Source organism: Motacilla alba, chromosome 4 (assembly GCF_015832195.1).
Source record: "Motacilla alba alba isolate MOTALB_02 chromosome 4, Motacilla_alba_V1.0_pri, whole genome shotgun sequence".
NCBI lineage: Eukaryota > Metazoa > Chordata > Aves > Passeriformes > Motacillidae > Motacilla > Motacilla alba.
In genome coordinates this window covers 67,793,831-67,821,221 of record NC_052019.1, presented here as the reverse complement: position 1 = coordinate 67,821,221, position 27,391 = coordinate 67,793,831, and the positions used below count along the sequence as shown (strand labels likewise).

The 27,391-nt window shown below is 40.1% G+C and overlaps 1 protein-coding gene across 2 annotated transcripts in view; it reads right to left on the bottom strand.

Moving 5' to 3' along the window:
- PRSS12 (serine protease 12) overlaps positions 1–22,565 on the bottom strand; it is a 33,509-nt gene extending 10,944 nt beyond the window's left edge. The window contains exons 1-8 of one of the 2 annotated variants that reach the window (XM_038135432.1): positions 22,045–22,565; positions 14,191–14,329; positions 12,112–12,290; positions 10,464–10,614; positions 7,609–7,787; positions 7,271–7,412; positions 6,137–6,342; positions 3,057–3,198 (exon numbers count right to left, since the gene is read on the bottom strand). In XM_038135432.1, the coding sequence (XP_037991360.1) occupies positions 3,057–3,198; positions 6,137–6,342; positions 7,271–7,412; positions 7,609–7,787; positions 10,464–10,614; positions 12,112–12,290; positions 14,191–14,329; positions 22,045–22,363 (1,457 nt within the window). In that variant the 5' untranslated portion in view covers positions 22,364–22,565. Of the gene's footprint in view, positions 1–3,056; positions 3,199–6,136; positions 6,343–7,270; positions 7,413–7,608; positions 7,788–10,463; positions 10,615–12,111; positions 12,291–14,190; positions 14,330–21,741; positions 21,959–22,044 lie in introns of those variants that run through there. The other variant, XM_038135433.1, reaches the window with a different exon arrangement.
- Between the last annotated feature and the right edge of the window lie 4,826 nt (positions 22,566–27,391).

Genomic DNA, 27,391 nt, shown 5'->3' with positions numbered 1-27,391 from the left:
CAGTTCAGGGTCTGCACCCCCCTGTTCTTGGGAGGAACCCAGCACTTGGTGCTTGTGTAGCATTTAAGCATCTCATTTGGCAACTCCTGTGATAGAGTATTACTGTTAATTAGTTAAAGTAATCTTCTTAATTTATAAATAGATATTTTGTTGTATATGGTTTAAGAGGCAGAAGGAATTATGAGTAAGAGACCACCCAGCTGGCTATACAGAGAAGTGAGGCAGGAAGCCACAGACACCTCTCAGTGTGCCTGAACGACAAGTTTACCTATTGATTAAGAGCAATTTACTGACATCTTACTGGGATAAGGATATATGGAATTCCAGATAATTAAAATACAGATTTCCATTTTAAAGGATATTTTATGATTGTATATTGTGAAGTACTGCTTCTCTGCATACAGAACTGTAACTGCAGATGTGATGAAATGCTGGAGCAGAGAAAGAGAATTTGACTGTGAAAATGTATTAGGCAAGAAAGCATTTCTCTCCCTTTACAGCTGTTTTTGTACCTCTTTAATACCTGCAGTGTTGGGGAAGGTAGGCGAGAATGGCATGAAGAGTTTGCATCCCTTCTTGAGCTGGGTTTGGTCTGTTGGGGAGGAATCCTGATTTGTCAAACCATTTTCAAAGCTTCATCACAGTAGAAGTGTGGCTGGCTCAAACTCAACCAGCTCTCGAGTGCCACATCCATATAACTGAAACATGAAAGTAACACAGGAGCTTCCTCCCTTTTGAAACTTTTGCACGTGGATAGCTTTGCCTGTGTGGATTTTTTTGCTGTGTACTGAAGGGTAGGCGGGCGGAATTTCCAAGTAGGGAACATTGGTTAGAATGCAGAAATTGTGAAAAGCCAGGAAAGAGAAGCTCAAGAAACGCTATGTGAGACAATCCCCCAAGGTCAACTGTCCTTAGATGTTCTCAATTTCCATGGTTGGGAGGTATTTGCCAGGTAATTTAAAGCCTTAACTGCCTTTGGAACCAGTATAAGACAATCTCTGCCTAATGAGTTTACTATGATTTGACTTGTCAGTCCCAAATAGTGTGACTCTTGCTCCAAATGTTTTTCTTTTGTGAGGAATACTGTGATAACAGATAATGACAAAAAAGCTAAGTCCAACTCTCTGATACCTGTGGGTAGCTCATGTGTTCATGTTTGCTGTTACAACACAGTGACACAGAACAGGCACTCATGGTAAATTCTTACCTGGTTTTGGTATCTCTGTCAAATAACAAAGTTTCTGCTTTAGGGCATTTTTCTAAAGTTCCTCAGGATATTGAAAACTACTTTGTTGTCAATCACCAACCACAGTATTCTTATCCTTCCCCAGAGAAGTATTTATTGCAGTTTAGTACAGAATTCTCTCTCCAGATCTTATCAGTTACTTAGTAAGGGCACTACCTCCTTCTTCCTACCTTTGTATGAAAGCAATCTATCTCTTACTGTGCATCAGTAATCTCTCCATTTGCTGATAATGGGAATGAAAGCTTTTCAGACCCAACCAACCAACCAACAGCACCATAGAAAACCCAAACCAACCCCCACTGAAGAACATCTCAGAAAACAACTGTAAAGATTTGTGGTGTTCTTGAGCAAGGAGTGCAGCTTAATAGGGGAAATTATTTCATATAATTAGGAAATCTCTGAAGGTACAAATGTTTCATCTATGTTTTTGTTACATGCTGGAATGTGCCCTTACAGCTGGCTTTAGTGCACCCCTAACAAACACGTGTCCCTTAATTGCTGCTTTCCAAGCCAGCTATTTATGCACTGATGACCCTCAGAGAAACAACCTTTTTGTCAGTTCACATCTGTCCCTGGAGAGAAGTGGCTTCAGACCTTTTCCCCTTAGTTCTCCCACACCAAGGGCCATGCACAATAACAATGCTGAGCTTTTCAGATGCAGTATTATTATTATTCTTCATGATATTGTTAATGAAGAAATCGAGTGGATTAGGATAGATGGACACCTATCCTAAAATTAACAAGTTAGGTAACTTGTAAGAGTGATATATTGTCTTGTAAGTCAAGTTTTGCCATTTTGAAGCCATAGTGTAGTACTGCTTTTAAATAGGCTTTTACTAAATGAATACCAGGGAGATTTTACTTGGTATATGTAAAGATGCAATGTGATTATACTTGGTTGGACAGACTTCACATTGTTAGATACAACACACAATATGATTTGTATTTCTTCAGCTCAAATTTCTTTATAGATACACTTGGAGAAGACATTTCACTAATTTCCTGTTGTATTTCACTACTATTCTGGGTATTTTTCAAGTCTTATTAGTACCGCTATTTATATATCTGCCCCATAGTTATCATTTGCTGTTCTTGGGTATCCAGAAGAAAAATTCTGATGAGTGGTGTAAGCCTGATTAAGTGATTTCTTTCAAAAGTGACACATATATTACAGTGGTTGTAATTAGAAGGTGGGTTTGTTCTGTCAGGTCTATTCCTGTATTAAATGAAGCTTATTGAAATTACTGTTGTGCAGACTGGTGCCATAATCCCTTGTGTAACAGTTTCATCAAATCTTCGAGCTACATCAAATCTACCCAGATCAGTAAATGAAGGAAAAACTCCATTAAATTAGGAATTCAGTAGCTGGTGTGCCTGCGTCTGAATCTGCAGTCATCATATCCACACCACATGACAGTGGACACTGACCTGTTTTTGAAACAAATATGACAACTCTTTTTTTTTATTTAATTAATAGATTTAATAATTTGGAATGTTTAACTTCTAATGAAAAATATTTAATAACTCGCACTAACTTGCATTTCTGTTGCCAGTCAGACGGATGCACTTTGGAATACTAACATTCCCATTCCCAGTTATGCTACTTAATGAACATTCTTTTTGAAGACATAACCTTATTACTTTTCATACAAATAGCAGGAATGCATTTTTCTAAAAGAATGCCAAACTGGCGAGATTTAAAAAACTTACATTATCTTATTAGACATGTTTGTGGTATTTGGTTGCAGAAACTTAAGATTTTTAGATACAGAAAACATAACTTGACAAACAGCTTAATGCGTTTTCTTACTTGTAGCCAAGCTGTCGGCAGACTACAGCTGCATCTTTATCAGACCATCCATCATCACAAATTGTGCCCCACTGGCCATTGATAAAAATCTCCACACGTCCTTCCTTCTTATTCTCACCATCCATCAGCCTGATGGGAGGACCTGGGAATAAATTACTGCTGTCAGCTCACAGCAACAGAAGCAAGAACTGGTACTTTTAGTTATTTTCATTATATTTAGTACAACTGATATGTACATTCAACAAGCCAAATATCAGTGGTTAAAGTAGTCATATTCATCCTGGCTGGCAAAATGAAGCAGTTAGTACAAATTACAAGACAAATACTAAATACTACTGTACTTTACTCTTCAGCTGATTCCTTAATTCCAAGCCAAAATGTGTCATAGAAATTGACCACAATTCTATACCAATGGTAGAAAACACCTGAGATACCTTTGATACAATACCCATACAAGCTGGACAGATTTTCCTTAGAGACACTTTATGGGTGAATGTAACTCTATCTCAGTCCATAAATCCATTCTCAAACTGGTTGCGGCTGCTCCTCCTAACCACTGTCTCAGCAAAATACTGCAGCATTGTGTTGAATTTCAACTATTCCTTATCATTATGCACATTGTTCTGCAGCATGTTATTTTAGATTATTTTTCTACTAATTTAAATTGATTGTTTATTCAGATACATTCATAGTATGAAATTTCACTTACGTGGATTAGTCACTCTTAGTTGATCATGGTTTCTGCAGTGCTTGGCCTGTAGTTAAGTTTTTACTCATTAGGCAAAGTACATACTTAATTCTTACTTATTCTACAATGCTCTATAGCCTGCAAGCAATGTAAATACCCTTAAAACAGTTATGAATTCCTCTGTGGCCTCTTTGTCATGTTCAAGGGAGGATCACCTTCTCAATATTTTTGTATAGCATACTTTATAATCTTTAATACATTCATGAGAGTTGCTTTTTAGAATAATGGAAAAGACTCTTCCTCATTCTTCTAACCTGTTCCCAATCTTTTCTAAATATGTGAGGATGAGGAATTACTTAATTGTACTTTTAAAGCAGGATTTTGAGATAGCTGCATTTGATATTTAATTCATATTCGTTTAGGGTATGCTTAACTTCTGTACACCAAACACGAATCTGGTCAGTGCGAGTCTGGCCTAAGTCATTAAATGAGTGGGGAAATATTTGAAGAGAAAATCCAAGTATGTTTGCTTCTGATGCAATTTAAAGCATATTGTGTTGGAGTTCATACTGTCTGGACAGTTACATGGATTAACTTCACCAACATTCTGTTTACTTACACTGTGGTGATTTTACTGAACAAATGTCATCATTGTAGTATATCCTATCTCCTTTTTAGTGCTCCATAATATCTGTGTTTCTTTAAGTCCTATAATCTACTAATTTCTCTTTTTCTCCACTGAATTTATCCTTATGGGAAAAAATGCTTTTTCAAATGCTGGGAAGTAAATGGTAACAACACTTTGTCCATTTTCCAATCAAAAATCTCCTAGGAAATGTCAGATAAACTCTTATTTTATTGTTGAACTGAAATGTTCTGGAAGAATACAACTTAGGTGAGCATTATACTTCTATTAACCAAATAGAGGCACAGAATAGTACTAATATTTCATTGTTATTTATTTATTGTTTAAGTAATATTTTATTGTTATCTCATCTTCTTGTGGTTTAGAAAACATACATTTATGAGCACAAAATTAATATAGCATTGTGGTAGTGGGGATGTGTGAATGTTACTATATGGATTTATTTAACTGAACCAGACTCCTTCAGCAGAGATATTTTATAGGAATTTGAGTAAAGTGGCACAGATGGTTTGCATCTGTAAAGACAGCAGTCATGGATTGAATTCCTGTTATTTTTGGTTTGAGAAAGTTCTTTCTAACAAATAGGATTTGATATATGAACTGCAACACAAAACATTCATTGGATGGTGAGAGGGCTATATAGAATAAGCCTGTAAAGAGGGAGAGACTCAAAAAGCACATGTGGAAATGCTGAATGTTGTTATAACAAGTAGCAACATTGTGCAGTAAAACCATGTTGTAGTTTGTGGGATAAACCTTCAGTCTGTGATTTCAAGGAAACAGGCATACAATACCAATTTCAAATTCAACTGAAATAATCTTGGGTAAGCTAAACAGCATTGGCAGCAATTTTCTAAAAGGCTACATACTGACAAGCTACACACTTCATGTAGCAAATTGTGAAAATGAAGCTTTTTCAGAATTGCTGTGCAACCCATTGTTCCCCTGTAGTTTCTACTGCAAGCATCCCATAGCCAGAATTATTGTTTAATTATCTGCATGTGGATTTAGGGATCTTTGAAGTTTATTTGTTTATATTTTTATCACTGTGTAATTGGTATTTTTCTATAATTTCTTATCAGTCTTTTTATTCTTTTTCTTTTCATACAAGTTTCTAGGCCTTTGACATTAGAAGTAACTCTTTTGTCTGGTTGTGTAGTATCATTCTGTCCTGATCAGCGAGCGGGGCCCATTCACCCAGACACAATATAAATGATAGACAATAGTAACAGAAATAATTTCATGCTTCTCACCCTACCTTCTTGCTGTCTCTGATCTTCCCATCTCCACGTCCCTTGTTTTGGATTGTCTGAATGCAAAGCCATAGGAGGATGTACTATTGATTTGTATTCCTCAGTGCTCAGGTATGTCTCCGGCATTTGACACCAAGCATTACTTGGAGGTTGAGAAGTGCCAAGTAAAATTAGCTACACCATCAGGATGTGCTGAATAGGTTCAAAATCTAGTGGAGACTGAGACAATGGCATCCCTGGAATGTGACTCTGTTACCTTGCAAATCTGGGTTGAGCTTTAATGTTGTGGATGCTTACGTTCTAAATAAAACTTGATTACTTCCTGTGATCTTCAAGAGAAAAGTTAGGTTTTTTCCTTTCCTGTTCTTTCCTTGCACCTATCTGACAAATACTAGGATTTTGAGAATCTAAGTATCGTATCCTGTACTTTGGTTGGATCTGTATCCACTGCAATCCTCATACTGTGACTTTAGCAAAGAGATTCCTTCCTTACCAAGTGAGCGCTTGTGGCTGTCATTTTCTGGGTGGCAGATGAGTCTGACATCCTCCTGATGGCTGCAGTCATGCTTCCCCCACTCCCGCCGGGAGCACTGCAGAAGGTTTGTCTCCTTCCCAGAGCAGATCACATCATCCAACCAGATGGGCCCGGAGCTTTCTTCTGAGTAGCTCTCTTTTTCCATACCTGCACTTTTTCCATACCTGCACAACACAGAGGTATGTTTTGGTCCACAGTGATCAGAGGACACATGATGCTTAAGCATGAGAAAAGAAAGTGATATTCCTGAGAAAATAAAGATTTCTCAAGTATTCTCAGTAAGCAGGTTCAGTTAGCATTAAGTTCAATTAAAGCACCATATGCTGCCTCTTCAGTAATGTTTTTTTTTAAAGAATTACTGTTACATTAGTACAAATTTAAGAATGTAATGCCTTTGATTAAGGCTGCTCTTCAACCAAGCATATGGCTGGCGCAATGACTCTCAGGCTTTAAGCATGTTCTTAGTATTCTGTATACATTTAAATGTCACAGTCTGAGACAAAATCCTTTTTTGAATGTCAGCTGTTCCAGCTTGAAGGCAAGACAACAGTCACCTACTGAGAGGGTATCTTTGTAGCCAGAGATCAGTTGGAAAAGTAGGGAAGATTGAATGCATGAAACAAAGGGAATTTTTCTAAAATGCTTTTCAATACATAACTGTTCCAGGGCCGGGCTGTGGGACTTTCTGAGGTAGTGCAGAAGAACTTACATCTTCAAAATGTCTGTCATTAATGACTGTATGACAACCAAAGATTTAGAAGAAGCAAACTCTTATAGGGAAAATAGAAATCAAAATCAGTTCTTCTCTATAGAATGTGCATTGATCTCAGCAAACAGAATTGGAAGGAACTCAGTGAATAAAGGCTGCTAAATCACGCTTGTTGAAGGTTATTCTGCCTAAACTAAGGCCTACATACCTCTGTGAAACTGAGGAAAGCAGATTTTAATGGATTGTAACTTGGTTGTTTCTTTGAAGCACTCAGCTAATATTAAAAAGAAGACTCTTAAAATAGGGTCCACGTAGGGTTCATGTAACTGTTTGTCATCATGCTCAAGTCACAGAGTCAGATACCCAATATCAAGTAATCTTACTTAAATCCCAGCTGCCAGCAAACCACCTGCGTGTTCAGCTCCGTCCAGCCGTCGTCACAGACTGTGCCCCACTGGCCTGTGTGATAGACCTCCAGGCGGCCCTCGTGACTGCCCTTCCCACCTGTGAGCCGCAGTGCACCATCTGCATCCGTAACAAGGGAAAACAAAAACAAGGATCAGTGTTTCTTAGATCTCGTTGTTCTAAAGCAAAATCAGTAACATTGCCTTTACTGCATCCAGTTTGAGTCTGTGCCTCTGCAACCTTCAGAAGTTTTTTCCAGAGCTGTGAACTCTGCCTTTGTCCCATCTTCTCCTGTGATGATTGATGACTGGAGTACCTGTGAGAGGTGTGCAGGAAACGCCAGCATCTTCTTTGTGGCCACAGTTGTGTTCTCGCCAGGAGCTTTTTGGGCACTGTTCTAGCGACAGTTCATTTCCCGTGCACTGCACTTCATCCAGCAGCACGGGGCCAGAGCCTTCCCCAAAGTAAGCCTGGCTCCATGCCTTGGCAACACCCCTGTAGAAGTGCAAGGAGCACCCAGTCAGAAGGAAGCAAGCTGAAGGTTTTCCTTTCCTGTGCCTTTGACTTTTAACTTTCCTAGGGGAGATTACAGATTAACAGCTTGGGTATGAGGATTCTAATTTTAATATTAATTTAATATCTATCTATAGTAAAAATAATCCAATATATATTTCTAAAGTGACTTTCACCTGATGTCCTGAAAGCACATTAATCAAATACACAGATAAGTGTGATTGTTCCCTATTTAGTCCTGTGAAAACCGCAGCAAAGAGATCTTAAGTGACTTGACAAGTGTCATATCACCCATCAGCAACAGAAATAAGAACAGGAAACAGACCAATGACTAGCCTTGTATGGGGTAAATTCTCTGTCAGCAGAATGGATTTTGAGCACAAAAAACTATGTTGATTGAAAACACTCCATTGTTTTGGAATTACAGAAATTATGCCGTGTTTAACCCCTTATCATCTATCAGGATTTTTCCAATTCTATTTAAAATTTCATGTCTTTCACATATAAATGTTTGCCATGGTTTGGTTTCTTTCCTCTCAATGTTTTCTCTGTTCCTATATTCACTCTAGTTTGAAATGGCAAGATTGAAATGTCTAAAGTTTGGACTGTAATGATTTTAACATTAGTTTAAATTAACTAAAAAAGCATCTTGTTTTTCCAGTGTATCTGATAAAAATGCTGGCAGAAATGTATAGAAAATATTAAGGAAAAAAATCCTTATTCATTAAGGAGCTGGCTGAAATCAAAGAGATAATGCTGGACTGCTCTGAATGCTTTTACAATTTATACTATATTTCAGTAAGAGTCTCTGGAGTTAGGCAGAGACAACACATCCCATCATTATAACCATGGGAATTTGTGTCAAGCAAAAATTATTTAGGAAACCATATAATAAAAGACATTACCATTATTTTCCACCTATTAATGGTAGATTCATATTCTGGAGTTTTACAGAAGTGCTACAGAAAAGTTGAAGGGATGTGGGAAGCTACTTACTGAGAAGCTTTACTTTTACAGTTTCTGGCATGTTTCCAGATGGATTAACAGTATGCAAAATTGGATTATTTTTAGTACTTCAGAACTGGTCTACTGCCACTGTTGGTAAGTTGATTTCACTTCATATTAATTAGCATGTTTGTTGTGACATCTTGATTACTTGAGAAATTCTGTAAATCTCTAGACATATTTCAAAAAGACTTGGCAGGTTTAGCACCATCCTAATACAATTGATTTACTCAAAAAAAAACCAAATTAGAAGCATCACAAAACTGAAGCTTGTGATGATTAAATATAAGTAATAAAAAGTTTTAGTGTCATTAGGAAGGAGGCAGGCTAAGAGCATTACACTTGTCATTAGTATACAAAAATGCAAAGCAGGGCTTTGTAACTCCCAAAACCTATTAATAGCAGCCCAATTCAAAAGCAAGAAAAGCCTGCAAGAAGGTAGACTTTCCAATAGGTATTCCCAATTGAAAATGTGCAGAAATATAGAAACACAACATAAAATAAGCCGGGGAAAAAAAAAATCTGATGTCAGAGAAGCCTATTGGTCCCTATGTTGGCTCAGCAGGAGATCTACAATATTTTTAATTAGTCCACAGTTCTCATCCTTGTGAGCTAATTTGGGTGGCATGGGCAGCCCAAGGCCTCAGTTACATAACAAGTACACTCTGGGAATTAATGCCACAGAAGTTTGTACCTTCAATACCACTTCTTTCTCTTCATTGTAGCCCCAGCAGGCTTGAACAGGGAATATCTGTTCCAGTCTCCTCTGCATTTACCTGCTTAGTTCTCATCCAGTCTGTCTCAGACATAATCCCCTTCTCCTGCATGGGATACAACCCAGCATCTTCTCTGCTTCTTGCTCCTAGTTCTCTCCCTCTTCAACCCTACTGGCCTTCCATCCCAATTGTCCTCATCTCCTTTCTCCCTGGTCCAGCAGTTTTCCTCTTAGTCTCCCACCTCTGCAGCATTTTTCTGCAAATACCAATACTTATCTTCCGTGGGGTATCAAAATCCCCTGTGGCTGTTAACAAAGTGAATCAAGAAAATCCTGTTCTGCTGCTGTAGCTGTATTTTGGACCATGCTTAGCTCAGACAGAATCACTGACAAGCTTAACTGTCAAAACCTCAAACAGATCTCTAGCTCAGTATATGCAAACTGACAATCTTCAGAGATGTGTGGCTTAAACAAATCTAGAGAGATTCTCACAAGCATGCCAAAAAACATCCTTCCTGACAAAGCAGAGTTCTTGTGGCCAAAGCCAGGAGGCTGTCAGACTCAGCAGTAAAATGGATTGTAAGGATTTGAGAAGTCAAAAATTTATTTTCTTCACATACAGGTTTGGATTGAAACTTCACAGGAATTGTAGTGAGTTTTTATTACAAAGTTGACATTTATTCTTAGACATTCTTTATCTGTCTGGCCAAACAGACAACACTGGCCCTATCATATGACACTGAAAACTGGTTCCAGGGAATTGACATTAATGTCACTGTACCTGAACCTTCTATAAATAAACTTAGTTACTGCTCCAAAGTATCAATATGATTTTAAAGGAGTATCTTTTTGACAATTACACTTCTCCTAGCTTCAGCTGAGGGTCTGATAACTCTACTGCTTTGCTGCTGGAATAACAAACATGTAGAAAAACAAACCCAAGGCCGAGCTGCCGACAGACAACTTCAGCATCTGCATCATCCCACTGGTCATCACAGACTGTGCCCCACTGGCCACCATAGTAGACTTCCACTCTTCCTTCGTGGGCATTACTCCCACCAGCCAGGCGGATCGGAGTGAAGACAGGGCCTGGGAGCAAACACAGGATATAGAACAGCTCATTCATGTCCTAAAATATCATTCTGATAGTAAAGAGGGAGGAAGATGGCATAATGGTTTCTCTGACATCACTCAAGAAACACATTTTCTTTTTTGTACTAGATGGAAAACCTGAAAGTAAGGTGGGTTCCTTTATGCTTCACTCTCACTAGCTGAAAAAGCTTACATATACAAGTAACCATATTGATCTTGAATTACCTAAGTGTCACAGCATTCACAGACATTTACTGCTGTAAGGCCAAATACTGAATCAGTCAGTAGAGCTACTTTTCTACAAGTAAGAGCAAAATTGGGTAAAATCTGAAGAGGTAAAAATTATGTGACAGACACAGAAATTAATCCTTGGGTTTTCTCATTCCATTAGAAAATGCAGTCAGAGCAGTGAAATCTCTTTGACTGTGGAGTGTCGGTTGAATTGTGCAAGTATTATTCCCTGCTTGCTTCCAATCTTTTAAAATCAGCTCTCTTCTGGTGTACCAAGAAACTGTCTTAAAAGCATCACTGCTAAATAAATCCGTAATAATGGAAACAGTTTAAAGCCATATAAAACCTCATAATTGCTGTAATGTGAACAAGATTATTTTAAAGTTCCACCATATCTAACATACAAATTATTTAAATTTGAGTAATATTGTGTAACTTTCCAACCAATTAATGCTCCTATTTAGTTCTTGGTTATTAAAAAAAACCCAGAACAATACTGAGGGCATTTCTCCAATTTCATATTAGTGTGTCACTGATACTGGGGGGGGGGGGGAGGGTATAAATATTTTAAAAGGCTATTTGCAATAGAACCTGAAAAATGTGAAAGCATTTATAATTTCCAGTTTCTTTTGGCAAAACTCTCTTGTTTTATTTCTTTAATTTGTCTCCTAGCTTGAAAAGATTCTCCTTCCCTCTCCTCAATAGTTTTCTAAGACCCAAATTTTCTTTTAAAAGCCACTTAAAAACATTAGTGGGAGAAGAAAGACAGCACACAACTGGCTGCAGCCATATGTTTTGGTTTCAGCCGAAGAGATTGGCATTGCTGGCTCCCCAGCATTGCCAGACCAGCCCCACTCCAGGCAGCACTAGCTTAAATCTGAAGGCATGCCTACCCATTTAGTTAGCATGTTGATTAAAATAATATCAAATATCTTAAAAACATTAATGATGCTTGTTTTCCTAATAATATAAGTTTCACATTTTAAAAAAAGTGGGGAAACAATCCTTATTTTACAGACAGAGATTCTTGTTACTTTATTCTTTCTCACAACCTACATCTGAAAGAAACAATTTGTTGTTGATTATGGAAAGGTAAAAAGTTGTTAAGCTAGGTGCTGCTTGAGGTATTTGGAGCAGTTAATGATGCAGTTATTCAATCTGTATGATCTGTATCAAGAAGTCTTAACATTTTTCTAATTTATTATTGTAATTATTACAACTTAAATAAAACAAGGACTTGAGGAAAACATGTATTTTTTTTACCCAGGGAGGAGCTACATGTGACAGCAGCTGCCATTTTTTGAGGACATGTCCCATCTTGCCAGGTGTCTTTTTCACATAACAGTATATTTTCTTCATCACCGCGACAACGCACTTCACTCCAGAAAACAGGAATAAGGCCTAATCCAGAAAAGGGTATGTGTTTTGCTGTACCTTTTTCCCTGTAAAAATAATCAGGATAGGGTATCAGAGTGGGAGGAAAGGAAGTGGAAACATTTTCTCATATATAAATCTTGGGGTAGAAAAGAAAGGGCTTTCTTCAGTAGTGTAAATTCATCACATTTTCATACAGTTCACCATTGTCTTCTGCACAAAGAAAAGTAACAGATGTGACCCAGTTCTCACCATTTTGTTGTGGGATATTTTAGTACAATGACTGTGTTGCTGCAGAGCCAGTTACATTCCTGCTCTCCCAGTTCTTAACTACAAAAATCAATGCAGACTCCACAGTCCCTAGGTGAATCTACAGTACCAGCCCACTGCAGTTACAATTCCAGGAGGGGTAATGCCACCAGGTCTTTCTCACTTATTCTGTCCTTTACTCCATGAAGACATACCATGCTCTGCCCATAAATGCCTTGTATTGTGGCTGTGATGATGGGGCAGTGCAACCACCTCACACTCCATCAGATCAGGTCCCCATCCGTTTTTCTCAATTCAGCCATTTGCATCCACCCTGAACATTTTATAACCAGCTCTCTTTCCTTCTCATGCTGAATCTACAGCAACACTTATAGAGCCATCTTCTCTTCCTTGCAAAGCACAACAAAGTTAAAACAAAGCCCAAATATGGTGATATCAAAGGAACAGATAGATGGAGCACCTGAAAAGCACCAGTAATACCTCATGAGTTCACCTGGTGGTACAGAGATCCAAATTTCTGCGAAACATTCAAGGCAGCTCAAAGTTTTAGCTACTGTTTGCTCGGGGCTTTTTTGGCCTGGGTTCAGCTTTGAGCCATTTCTGTTGAAAAGACAAAACCATTCACCTGTATTGCTGAACTACTTTTGCTAACAGCGGCCTCGTTCAACTGAAGTGTTCAGGGTATAGAGAGCAGATAGGACTTAGATGAAAATGAGGAGCCACTGCACGTAGACAGCTGAAGTCAAAAGCAAAATCACAGCCTCCAGATGGCTGAACTTTTATCTCATCTAATCCTTATATTTTTATAAGTTGGCATGTTGTGTCCAGATTAGTATTGAACATTATAAACCAGCTTAGATTTAGTTCTGGCTAGCAGTCTTAAAAAGTGGATTAATCATTAGGAATGTCACAGTGCAAGTCTGCTATAAAAGACCCTTATTGCTTGTAGCAAGCAAAACCAGTGCTTTGGTATGTGAGTGAAAGAAATTTTAGAAAGGCAATAAAGGCAGACAAATTATGCTAAAGGGTGCTGTTGATTAACTCCATTCTGGCAGCAGTGGGAAGTAGTGGTCAGCGAGGACAGTGCAGGGATTTTCAGCCTGTCCAGTATGGCTGTAGCTCTAAAGTGTTGCCATTTGCCAAAAATGTAGGATGAGTTCCAGGTGTCATTTGGCATACTACAATGGGTGATTACTAGGATAACCCCTTGCCCCTGAGAATTAGGATTTTTCCTGTGATTAGGAACCCATGTAGAGTCTAATCCTGGCCACATTTACATTGTTATAGATTCAATAACCTCACTGGAGCTGTTAATTGACACTTAGATGTGTGAGATCAGGATCAGACCATGTAATTCTGTCCATGTGGACATCTCCCATATGTCCAGTAGAGCAGTTTGTTGAAGCTTGCTGCCCTGTTCACACATTTCACTTTGAAAGCAAAGCATTTGCCACTGTCTGTGCCTGTCTGCATCCTATCTTCAGCCTTCTGAGGAAATAGTGATTTCCTCTTTGAAGTGTAATGCAGCTGAAGCCAGCAAAGAATCCTGGGAAGAATAACTTCAGCATTCAAACACTTTCAAACAGAAAAAGCAATCATCAAACACAAAAAGCCCTCAGGATTTATAAAGCAGATTGTCCTTTATAGTGAAACATCATGAAAATGAGTTGACTGATTTTTACTGGAACCAAAACTTACCCAAGTGCAAGCTGTCGACATACAACTGTTGCGTCATTATTGTCCCAATGGCTCCCACAGATTGTTCCCCAGATTCCATTCAAATAAACCTCCACTGTTCCTTCATACTCATTCTTGCCTCCCTGGAGTCTCACTGACCCTAGTTACCAAAAATTAAAAATAAAATAATTACACCTCCAAGATACTCTATTGCTTGGTTAATGCATCCCACACAAAAGACTCTGAACCTTATTTTCCCTGAGTTCTTGTTTCGTGGATACGGAGCTGTTTCCAAGAAACATTCTGGCACACCTAACATTCTCATACAGTGATACACAAATTAAGAAAACCCTTTTTGTACATGAGGAAAGCATTATTCTCCCCATACTGAAACTGCATCATATTTCTGATCCTTCTGATGCTAAAACTTAAAGATCTAAAAAAGTATTTATAGACACATAATTATTGAAATGTGATTTCCTCTACCCAAATGAGCAAATCATATATATGTATGTGTGTGTATATATATACACAGTGTGTGTGTATGTGTGTGTGTATATATATATATATATATATATATACTTGTGTAAAATATGCTATACTTTTATCTTTCACAAAATTCCATTGATCTTAAGGGAATCAGAAAATAACCACATGGACTGCATAGCATTTTCTCTGACCCATGTTACATTATGCATGTCAAAGATGACAGCAGTTTATTTTAGCCAAAGAATGCATTTGTTCATACTTTTCTCAGACAGAAAAACACTGCATGTAGTTCTATTAATTCATGAGAGGTCCTCACCAAACTCTCAGGCAAAGCAATCTAAAAACCATAAGGAATTGTCTAAAAGAAATGGGGAGGAGTAAAAATGATACTTGAGAGCTACAGAGCACAGAAATCTAAGAAAAATAGAAGATTTTGTATTTTTGTATTACAGTAGTTTTACTTGAGATGTCTGATGCATCTACTGTTGAAGGTAGCCAAGTGCCCCTGACAAAGGTGGGAAAAAGCTGGTCATAGGGACAGCTACACAGAAACAGAAAAAATCATGACAGAGCAGTAATTCAACAAGAAGCATTTCTGTTAAACACAGCCCAGCTATATCAATTCGTATTGCCTGTCCAGTTAATCCATCTGCTTCTGTTCTGTGATCTGTTTAGAAGCTACGCCATCAGCCAGTTTGCAGGAGTTTAGCAATGGGATGAAGATAGTGTTTGTGCCTGCATGTCATTGTGTCTGTGTTCATCTTTGTGTAAATAATAATAATAATAGGTAGATCCACTTTTTCTTCTCAGCTTCTGTCCTGGGTTTAGTTCAGTGTATTTTATAAAACCACAAAGCCAAACAACTGCCAAATAACTCAAGGAATTAATTAACCTCATGTTTGGCTTGGCATGTTCCTTTTTGCCTCCTATTTCCTTTCTCAGAAGTAACTTACTGTGCAGTAAATTACAAACAACATTTATTTGACTCACGTTACAGAGTGAGCTATCATTCCTGAGAGAGGATTATTACTGAGTCAAATATAACTATACTGTAGACATGTTGCATATCATTTATCTGTCTTGAATTTTTTTCTCTTTGTGTTTTTCTATATGTGTCACAGACAGAGTTTGGAATTCTGTTTATTTCTGCTCTTCACCAGACTCTTGTATAGTCTATTATTTTCACTTGAAACATCAACTGCACTCATAGCAAAGTGATTCCTGACATACCAGAAAGCAAGTTTGAAGATGTCATCTCCAAAAATAAGTTTATTTTAGTGCATGATTGCTTACAGTGCTGCATGACACCTACTGAAATCAATACAGTGCTTCCTGAGTACACATTACACAATGCTTCTGTTCAAATATTTGGATCAGGGAGTACTTGAAGAATAAAATTTTCTTCTAAAGTCTCCATGGCAGAATTTGGCTCACTCCTCTTTGTGTATTTACAGATTTCCCAATGACAGTGGTGGAAGAACTTAGTCATGTACACACAGCAAAACACTCAAGATTGCTAGAGGTAATTTTGTAACCAATTTTAAATATTCTTGATTTTCACCTGATAAGTTAATCCAGAAAGAAATAAAAAGAAAGCTTATTTTTACATGTAGCTAATATTAAACCTGCCATTTAATAGAGGCAACCAAATATAATGTACATGTGCTTTGAAGTATGTATCAACCTCTGTCATGTGACCAAGTCATAATTATGTAGCAAGCATATCAAAAGTACTAACGAGAAAATTATTTCTCTGTTGTTTGCTCAAAATGTTGTGGTGTTCAGACACCTGGTAGTTATATTGCCAGGTCAAGAGATACATTAGTAACAGTAGTGAAACCTCATAAAACAGAACATCAACATCAAGGCTTTCATTACAGTAGCTTAGTTTTTCTTTCCAGTATATAAAACTCTTTCTTCATGATGAAATACAGCTCTGTGTTTCCTGTGTAAATTGATCCTAGGGAATTGCAGTACAACAGCATGATCTGCCATCGTGTGTGTTTATGCTGTATCTCTTTATGTGTTCATATTTTAATTGCAAGATAGTGTTTGCATTGTAAAATTGCCAGGAAACACTTTTTCACTTCATAGGAAACAAGAAAACTAATATTTAGCATGATTGAAGGGATACAGGTTAATTCTTATTTTCACTGTTTAAGTCTACTGCTGTTCCAATATAACACCTCAAGCACCCAAACACGTGTCTCAGGGGCTTCCTCTGTGCTGCCCCTGGAGCACAACAACTCTGCAGAGGAGTGTCTGCATTCCCTCTTACAAAACATGTCTGGCTTAAGTGTATGCACTGGAGGTTCTAGGTTTCTGGAGTCAGAGGTAGAGTAGCATCTCAGATTTTTAAGCTATAATTTTTCAGCTCTTTTAGTTGCTGAAGTAAACTAAACCTGTTGGGAGTAGAACTAATGCAGTATTATCTACTCTTTCTGCTCTCCACCAGTTCAATATGGTGTCAGACCTCTGCTTCAAGCACTTATCAAACCTACCCTGCCTCAACACAAAGCTCAACAACAGGGAACAGCAGCACCAGGATCATGCCCATGGCTCTGCCCTCCTCAGCACTGGTTAGGAAGAGGGAGGATGAGGAGAGGTGACATGACCCCACAGTAGTTAGAAACAAGGGCAGTGGACACAAAGCAGGCCTATGAGACAGCTCTAGAAATACGCTGTGGTCTTAGGACAGACTTAATTCAGCCCTTTATTAAAAAATACAATCTGCTGTCTTGACAGAAACGCCTTCATTTATAAAAATGAGTGTAAATACTCAGTAAGTATGTATGCATTTACTGTAATTTTGTTTTAGCTGAGGTTACTGACGGTCAATTCCTGTTGTTTACATACAGTCTGGTAATTTTAGTTGTCCTGGTATCTGCCCAAGTCAGAGTCTTTCCTCTCTGCTATCACTGTTGAAAGGAGATTAAGTTATACTTGCAAATGCAAGGAAGTAAGGGTATCCAGTGGGTGCTGCTGAGACTTGCTCCAGAACACCTGCCATGTAGGCTGAAGATGAGACACTCAGGAAAACAGCGAGAGGAAAACCACCCAGCCAACTTTTCATTAACTCAGAAAAGCAGAAGAGCTTCAAAGGAATTGCAGTGTTGTGCTTGGCCTCTTTTCCTATACATTCTCATGTGCAGAGTTGCTGGGTAACTTCAAACCCTGTTTTATTTTTGTGTTTCACTGGGAACGAGCATCATTACTGTGTGGCTGAATTGCAAATAGGATGGGAATCACTTCCACTTCTGCTGTATGTGTTAGTGCTGCAGCAGTAGCGTTTATTATGTTGGCTAAAGGCGTGCCATAGTTTCTTTGGACAGGTAAACACCTGTACAAAGGTTAGCAATTTGGCTGTAAATGTAGGCTGGAAAAATAGGAATCAGAAGGAAAAATTGCCTGTGCCTTTCGCCCTGGTGTAGTATGCTCTGACATGGCAGATTTAAAGAAAGCAAAAGAAGTCATTTCAATTTTGGAAATCTGTAAAAGCAAAAAATATTTTTATTTCTGCCCTAATGTTCAAGGTGTTCCAATGTGGAATAGTGCTACAGAAAGGCCATGCATTGACAATTCATCTCTGTTGTCTTGGAGTCAATTAGGTCAGTCCAAATTGACATCAAGTGTGAGGATTTCCCATTGATACATGCTCTATATCCCATGGGATCACACTGTTACTTGTAGTATTTAGCATACATGGGGATGATCCATAATACATATAAAAGGGTCTATCCCAGTTTCAGAATAAAACTAATTCACTGGTTTGTATGAGGTACTTGTAAAAAGCTGCATGTAGTAGAGGTAAAACCTAACATTGGTTCAAATGAATGGCAACTTCCCTTCCTGGATCAGGCCTGACTAAAATGAAATCAATTAATCCTGTTAACTTCAGTGAAATTATGTATGGTGCTTACTGTGATCAATGAATGCTGTTGTCTATCACTTTCCTGAGCCCTGCTCTTGGACTAAAATTACAATTATTTTCTGCAGGCATTTTAACCGTGAAAAAGGGTGCCTCCAGTAGAGCTACTTTTTAAGAACTATCTTGAGGATCAGTAGCAGTATTGCACACTCAAGGATTCTTATATTAGAACTTTCATAAATATTGTATACACTGAGTGTGTAATGTGCTGCGTTGGTTCCTCTGCAGCGCTGAGATCCATCATGTCAGCAATCAATGGCTAAAGACTCTGAGAATCTAAACTGAAACTGAGCAATGTAACAGGCTCTGAAGGACTGCAATTTTCTTACGTGGGCAGAGCTGGAGAAAATGAGGGGTCTCACCCTGTGCAGCTCGGGTAAGAATGGTTGCAGAGGAACTGCTTCTTAGAAGGAAAATATGGACATTCATGTTTCAATTCTAATCATAAGCTATTAAACCAAAGTCCCAAAAGTCATTCCATCAACCGCTTGGACCATAGTATAACAGGTAGGGAGAATAATCTAGTGTTTAGATTATGAGCCTGAGGCTTGATTCTTCTCTCACAAAAGTTTAGTGAACGTTTATTTGATTGACATTAGTGAAATCACCTTTTGATAAAAGCAATTTTAATGGAAAGGTTCTAAAGCCAGGCCTTCTGGAGATGTGTACTTTATTTCCAGTTCTGCCACTGACCTCTGACAAAGGCACTTACCCTGTTGTGTAATGGTCCGTCTTCGTAATAGAAAAGCAAATAATTAACCCACTTGATTCAAAGTGCTTTAAATTGGATGTGTAACAACATAGCATGGACAACATATGTACAAAACTGTAACTATGTCCCACACAAATATTGTGTGGCAGCAGCTGCTCCCAGGTACTGAGCTGGGCCTTGTTCTTGGAACCTGAGTACAGCACAGGTAAGTTGTTATGAGCAGTAACTAAAATACTAAATTCTGGTGGACTTACACAGGCTCTTTGTAGAGAGAATGCTCATATTAATTTATTGTCCTCTCTGGTATCCTTGGTTAATCATGATCATTTATATATATTTGTATTTCATTTACTTGCTTTTAATGCATGAATAAGTAATGTTACCCAGATATTTTAGAAGGAAGGAAATGAAACACCAAAGCCTATTACTTTAAACAGTAAAACTGATTTTAGTCTAGTACTGTACGTATAATTGCAAAGGCACTTGAAAAAAGAATTTCATTGTTACTGTTTAAATATAAAACAGTTTAATATATGCATATGCACAAAGTTTAGCCAACTAACTTTGCAGATAAGTCATAATATTTAAGCTAGAAAAACCCAGAGATTTACAGATAAGCTTTTGAATATGGTATTTAGTTATGGCAGGTACCTAACACTGAGTATGGGCTTCCTTAGCCCAGGTACTAAAGCAAGAGGTGCAGTGAGTTCCTCTCTGAGCACAGTCTGTTCCTCTCTAGCTGTAACCACATCATGATATTGCCTCACTGGCATCTTTTTGCCTCTTGTAAGAAAGGAACATACTTCAGGGGGAGTGTTACAGTAATCTTTTATTTCTGGACAAATGGCTTAATCTGTGTCCATGTTCCATCTTCAGCCATATCACAAAGTCTCATTCTTTCATCTTGCCCCATGGAGGCTTTTGGACAGACATTGGCCCTGGTGATGGAGTTTACCACCAAGTCCAACAGGAACAGATGATCTGTCCATTACAAAGTATTGGCTATTGTTCAGTAGCTGTATGTTCCCTCTTAGCAGGGGCCAACATGGATTTCCTTTTTCTGGGAAAACAAAGCAGCATTCTGAAAAGACTGGAGAAACACAGCTAAACCCAAATAATGTAGATTTTAATGGTTTTTGGCTTAAATCCCCTTCATGCTGAACTTACAGGGGATTCTGAAACTTACTTTTCCAAGTGCAATATTGGGTTCTTAGCAATAAACTGCTGTGTTCTTCACTATTATATTAGACTAAGTCCTCATAAAGTATTTTGGGAACCAGACTGAAGAATTTTATAAAAACTATTAATATGCTGGGCTAAATTAGAGAAGCAACTGTGGTACCCTCTCCGAAAGTGAGATCATCTAAAGGGTATGAAGTCTTCTGGGGTTTTTTCATCTGTGAAAAGAAGGTATCTATTTTCTCCTCCATGCCAACAGCTGCCTGGTATTCTTCCAGGGAAACATCTGTACTGCATAACATCATTCTGTCTTCTTGAAGGAGTACATTTGACTAGGAACACAGCTTTGGAAGCTGCATTTTTTTGATGTGTAAATGATCAATAGGGACCTTGGTGCCTCCATATCCTCTTCATAGGGTATTTTATACCAATACCAATGGTTCAAACTAGCTTTTATTTTTTTCACACACCTTCTATGGGTACTGTTGGAAGAGAAGGATAAGAATCCTTTTCAGTCATCTGAAAATAAATTAATTTTTAAAAACCCTCACAACCCAAAGTCAGCTTTCACAACAAACAAAAAAGTAATATTAACGATCAACCTTCGTGCTGACTTTGTGCTATTACAAAATATGTAAAAGGAAGAACAATGAAGCAGGGAATTTTCATTTTCATTTCAACAATACGCTTGGTCATGCTTAGTATAGCTATAGATAGGACACAATTCTTATTTAGGTAAAAGATAATACCAGAGCAATGCGGGAGAAAATGTGAAGTCATTCAAAACCAGACTGTACATCAATTTATTTAATGCCAACACTGATGAAATGTAAAGCTGATCAAGAGCTGGATTCTGAAATTGCTGTTCAGTCCTTACACACCTAAAACTTCCACTCAAGTCAGTGAGAGTTCAGCTGGGATTGTGTGTGGGGAGCACAAGTCTCTTGGCTCAGCTCACAGATGTTGTTGAGCTCCAGCACTAACTTGTGAACCCCATTATGCGAAGATTGGGGGGGGGGGGGGGGGGGCAAAAAAGTCATACTGTGTATCATACTGTGTAAAGTATCATACTGTGTATCATACTGTGTTCAAAGCTCATCTTTGGAGCCAGGCATCCTTCTATTTCTCTTTCTGCACTTCACTTCTGTAGACCAAATGCTTTCCCAATAAGTGAACCCGGTTACAAAAAAGGAATGCCGGCCAGCCTTGGCAAACTGAGCCTACTGAACGCTTATGGCACAGCTCTGAAACGCTGTTCACCTACCTAGTATTAGAATAGCGGCGGAATAAACCCAGGCGGGACCTTCATCTTTCCGCTGCATCCTCTGATGCACGAGTTTAACTCTCCTCTGCCAACAGCTTTGGCCGTCACTTTGGCAGACGGTGTCCATCCCCTCGTTTCCCGTTCGCTCCAGCGGCAGGGAACCGGGTACGGGATGGGAGAACGCCGCCGCCCGGCCGAGGATCTCTCAGCGTCTGTCTTCCCCCCGCGTCCCGCAGCCCCTCGCACTCTCCCGCTCCGCTCCGCCGCCACCCCCTGCCTCGGGCTCGCCCCCTCCCCGCTTACCTCGCTCGCAGTCAGCGCGGCCGCGCTCCGCCGCGCCCCGGCCGGCCCCGGGGGCGCAGCCGGGTCGCCCCTCGCCGCCGCCGGGTAGGGCGCAGGAGCTGCGGCGGCCCCGCGGCGCCCGGCCCGCCGCCCCCCGCCGAGGCAGAGCCGGCGCCGCCGGTGCCCAGGGGCGCTGGGCCGCAGGGAAGCCCCCGGCGGGGCAGCCGGCGGGGGGCTGTGGTGCGCGGGCGGCCGGGAGGCTGGCGGAGACCTGCCCCGGCCCGCGGGCCCCGGGGATCGCCCCTATCACCAGCGCCACCACGAAGCCGACGAATGTCATGGTGCCAGTCCCGCCGGCTTGGGTCCATCTCCCCCTCTCATCGCGCCCGGGATGCGAGGAAGGAAGGCGGGGCCGCGGCGTCCCGCTAATCCCCCTCGCCGCACACCCCTGCCTCCCGCCCCCGGCTGTCCGACCTGCGGGGGCAGGGCGAGCGGGGCGCGGAGAGGCGCAGCCCCGGCTCTGCCGGCTCCCTACCTGCCGCAGCCTGCCCAGCGCGGCGGGGAGCGGAGCGGAGCGCCTGCCCTGCCATGGGCACGGCCCCTCGGTCAGTCCCGGCGGGGTTTACACAGGGGGATGCGTCCCCCGAGCCCGGCCCCGGGCCTCCCTCCCGCTCCCCCGCCGGCCTCGGGGCTACCACCCCTGTACCATCCCTCGCCCTCGCCGGCGTCCCTCCGAGTTCTGCTCTGCCCGCGGTCCCACCGCAGCCCTGCAGGCTCACCCCACCCCTCGCTTTGGGGCTCCCCTAGCAGCCGCCTTCTCTGCCCTGTCCCGTGCCTGTCTCTCCCCGGACCTCCGATAGCCTCACAAAGAGCAGAAGGAGCCGGGACAGAGCCTGGCCTGGGGCGCGCAGCTTCGGGGCGAGAGGCCCCCAGGGCCGTCTGGGGCGGCACAGGGGATGGAGAGATCCCCAGACGTGATAGCAGGGAACAAAGGGGCTGGAAACAAATGCCGTGAAATGTCTTCGAGGGTTTAGCATTATCCCAGTCCCATGTGCTCTGAATAGTAATCTGCTTATTTCCAAGCGCTGCAGAGGTCTGCATGACCTGATCATCTCTCATTTCCTTGTCCCACCGGGATGGCTGTCAGTCAGATGGCTTCTTTGTCTCACATTGTTCGGTAGTTAGTTTGGGTTAGTTACTATGTTTTACTTTACTGCTGGTTTTAATCTATGCCGTTCATTCTTGAGGTCAAATTCTGCCTCATGGAGCACGTATGCTTTATTTGGCAATTTGTAATGTGAGTCTGTTGATTCACCTCTCCATAAGGTCCCTTTTCCTCTCTATTTTTTTTTTTTTTTTTTTTTTTTTTTTTTTTTTTTTTTTGGTCTGGAAAGTGTTAATCTGGTTCTTGAGTGAGCACATGAATATTTCCACTATCTTTTGTTGAGACAAAAGTCTAAAAGAAAGAGGGTGATTTCTGCTTTCCATGCAGAATTCCACATATATCCAGTGAACTGTGTCCTTTCTTTAGCAACCTCCAACTGTTCAAAAGGTGCAAAATGCAACTTTATCAGTTTAAGCTTTTGTTTATAAGAAGAAAAGAGCTCCAATGCTAAGGAAAGCAGGTAACGTAGTGTTTGGGATTGTTTGTGTTCATCTAGTTCTGCTTATCTGTGGTTAACTCTTATTGCAGCATTACAGTTTGTATTTTAATCACTCAAAAAGTTAAAGCTGCGGTTTCTACAGCAACATGAAATCTATGCTATAACACTGTCTGTTGCACTTCTTTGTGGACAGAAATGCACAGATTTTTCTTTCTTGCTGATATTTCCTGTGGGGATATGGATATGCATTATTTAAAAAAAACATGAGGACTGGCAAGAATTTAATTTGTTTTAGAAGTATTTCACTATATACAAGATATTAGCCTGAAAGCAACTCATTATGGCTGTTTTTAAATTGTCTGAAGTTCTGTTTCTGTCATGACAAGTTGCTTGCTTTTATCCTTTGGGAAGGACCAGTTAAAAGCATGCTCAGCCTAGCTGGTTAAGGTTTCCTTCATTGCCTAGTAAACACTTTTTGGCATCAAGTAACAATATTTCATTTTCCCTGACCTAAGCAATTTTTCCAACCCTCTGTAGCCTGGAAGAAAAAGGGTTCTCCTGATCAGCACAAGGGGAAGAGAACAAATGAGTATGATGTCTTGCAAAGTGCTTCAGGCAAAGTTCTGAGCCTGGCACTTAATTCGTGTATTCTGATTGCATTCACCTCCCCAAGGTGTGTGGGCTGCGCAGTGAACCTTCTTTACCTACTTGGGTAGAGGTATTTTTGCTTGAGCTTGCAAAATGGTACTCAGCAGGAGGTGGGGGAAAAGAGGGCAGGCTACTCAGGGAAAAAGGTTTGGAAGTAACTACAATTCCAAAAAGGCATCAAGGAGAGAAAAAGCAGCATCGTAATGATTCACTCCCAAGACAGGGTTCATGTTTAATGGAGGGATCCACATGTACAGACTGACTCTTGAAGATTTTAATTTTTATCATGATCGTTCTTTTTGATGCGGCCTTATAAGGAGAAGGAGCCTTCATTTGTTTTAGAAACTATAAATGAGCTTTCCCTATGATATGAGGTCTGTTAATGCTACAGGAAATAAAGCTTTTGTTACAATTTACAAATTAGGGACTCAGTCTGGTGTCCATTCAAGACATTGCTAGTAAACTCACTGTAAAGAGGGGCACTCTTCTAAGGAATCCTGGAGCTGATGGAGGGGGTTTTTGCAGGCTGTATGCTTTGCACTTTGCTTGCAGCTTCTGTCTTGGTTTGAGCATTTCTGAGTGTCTCCCCCATATGGTTTCTCTGGTGTCTGAACAGTCTGAGCACATGCACAGTTTGTCCTGCGGCTCTGGCACTTACAGGTGGCGTGCAGAGAATCACTCTGATCTGCTTGACTGCTTTTATCACACTCGTAGGAAGCTCATTATCTCCGTGACTTCTGCCTCTGTCGCATGTAGTCACAATCACTCAAAAGTTATTGGAAAGAGCAAAGACAAAGCAAGAGTTACATTTATAGACTGCGGTTCTGAGAACTTTGATTCTCTTGGACTTAAAATGGACTCTCACAATTAAAACAACAGTAAAAAACTGTACTATGCTTTAAGGGTGGACTTTACCTTCACATATTTAGAAACAAGAAACAGGATTATTACTCTGATACAGCTTTAGAAAAATGCCAGATATGAAATGCTCTTAGTGCATTTAGCCACCTTAAAAAGTGTACTCTCTGCTGTACAAAACTGTTGAAAACTCATTCACAAATTGAACTGCTTTTGAAAAAGGAAATGCAAATGAATAAGGAATTGCAAATGAAAAGGAAAGCAAAACTATGTTTTCTTAGTTAGGAAAATGGGCAAATAGTTATTTGGAAACCTCAAAATCAGTCTGGGTGGTACATATAACTCGGATTCGGAAATTACAGCATCCAGCGTTTCAGGAAAAAAAGGCAAAAAATGCTGCAAAATCACAAATCCTTGGAAACTGCAAGTTAAAGTCCTGCTGCAGCACTGGGGGATTTAAAGTCAGTAATCTGTGTTTAAACAAGGCCCGTATTTTTATAGGAAAGCAAAGGCTTGTTATGGTCTTTTGGGATTGGTAGGGAAAATAATCCATTAAGATGACATTAGTGGGTGAACTGGCTCCTGGTGAAGTCCATTCCTGATTTTGCAAAATGGTTCCAATAATTAGTCTCAGTATTTGGCTTGTTTTGACAGCAGTCCCGTAGACCAACACTCATGACCAAAGCTGGGGAATCTGTGCTGTGCACTGGCAACTTCCAAAACAGCAGTTGGAAATCATCTGCCAGAATAGGTTTTAGTTTCTGTACAATTCCACAGGGTTGGCTGCTTTTTTCTCTACTGATTTTTGATAGTCCCAACACCAAAGTGTTGATAAAACAAATAATAATAAATAATTCATAGTTATGAATTGATCTGACCACTTCAGCCCCCCCTGCTCCCCTCATATTTCTGTGCATAGATTCCTTAGGTTACCCAAGAAATGGAAATAATGGAAATATTCACATAATACAGAGCAGTGTGAGTTATTCATAATATGCAAGGCTTTAAAGGAAACTTACTCAAGAGCTTCCTTCATCCTAATAGCTTTCTAAAAGCACTTGATAGTTCTTCCCTGTGGCTGGCTCTGATTTTGCATCGTGTGAGGATACAGGTTATTAGAGGACTAATTTTCAATGAGTGGTTCATGTGAATAGGTGAAAATATCTGATGTGTGGGTTAACCGTGCAAAAATAGTAGTCCTGCATTTCAAAACATTTAATACCCAGCATTTAAAATTCCGCTGGAGAATCAGTCTAATTCTGCTGCCATTTGAATCAATAGGAAAATTCACTGATTAGCCTCTTCCTGTGTTCAGTAAAGCTGCTTACCTTTATTTTTGAGTCACTCATGCAGTGTGCTGTCAGCAGAGATTTTAGAAAAGCTGAGCACTTCCAGCTGTTGATGGAATTCAGTTAAAATACTGGTGACAAGTAAAGGCCTGACTCAGTCCTGTCTCACTGCCACTGATAGCCCTAGCCAAGGTATTCTCTCCTGCATTCCCTCCTGCCCACGTTAGTGTCAAGCAGCAGCACAGATGGAACAGCTCAGACCAAGGGCTGACTTCAGGCAATGAGCTATGTGAAACATTCCCCCAGGGAAGAAGTACAAAGCAGAGAAAATGTAGTTGAACAGCCAGGCACAACAATGAAATTATTTCCTTACTGTCTAGCTAATAATTTTGTACTTTTTTTTTCCATATAATTAACTAGGCTGGGGCAAATAGATCAAGTGCTGGAATAAATGGAAAAACTTGTACACATGACCTAGTGGGCACTGGGTGAGATCAAACACCAGGCTGAAGTCAGGACTAGGAGAGGAAGTAAGGCTTCACACAAAGGACACTTCCATGTGCAAAATGAGCCATGGAACGGGTGCTGAAATGAGTCAACATTTTTAGGATGTAAGTCAGCACTCTTATAAAATAATTTTATTCATTAGTCTCATTCTTTTTAACTACATGGGCAGCAGAAATTTGAAATGCTGCCAAGTCTGACTCAAAATTAATTTGGCTTTGTGCTTATGTGGAAGAGAATAGGCCTTTTGTCCATAATTCCATATAAGCTCCATAGGGTGACCCTGCATTGTACAGGATGTAGCTGAACAGCTGGTAATTGATGAGGTTTCCATTAACACATAATACAGTGTGCACAGTAATGAGATCACAGGAGAAGCTTTTTTAAAGTGTTAAGTATTTTCTTGTACAAGGGGTCGAGTTCGTATTATAAGGGAATAAGGAACCTGTTTTCCTGGAACAAGGC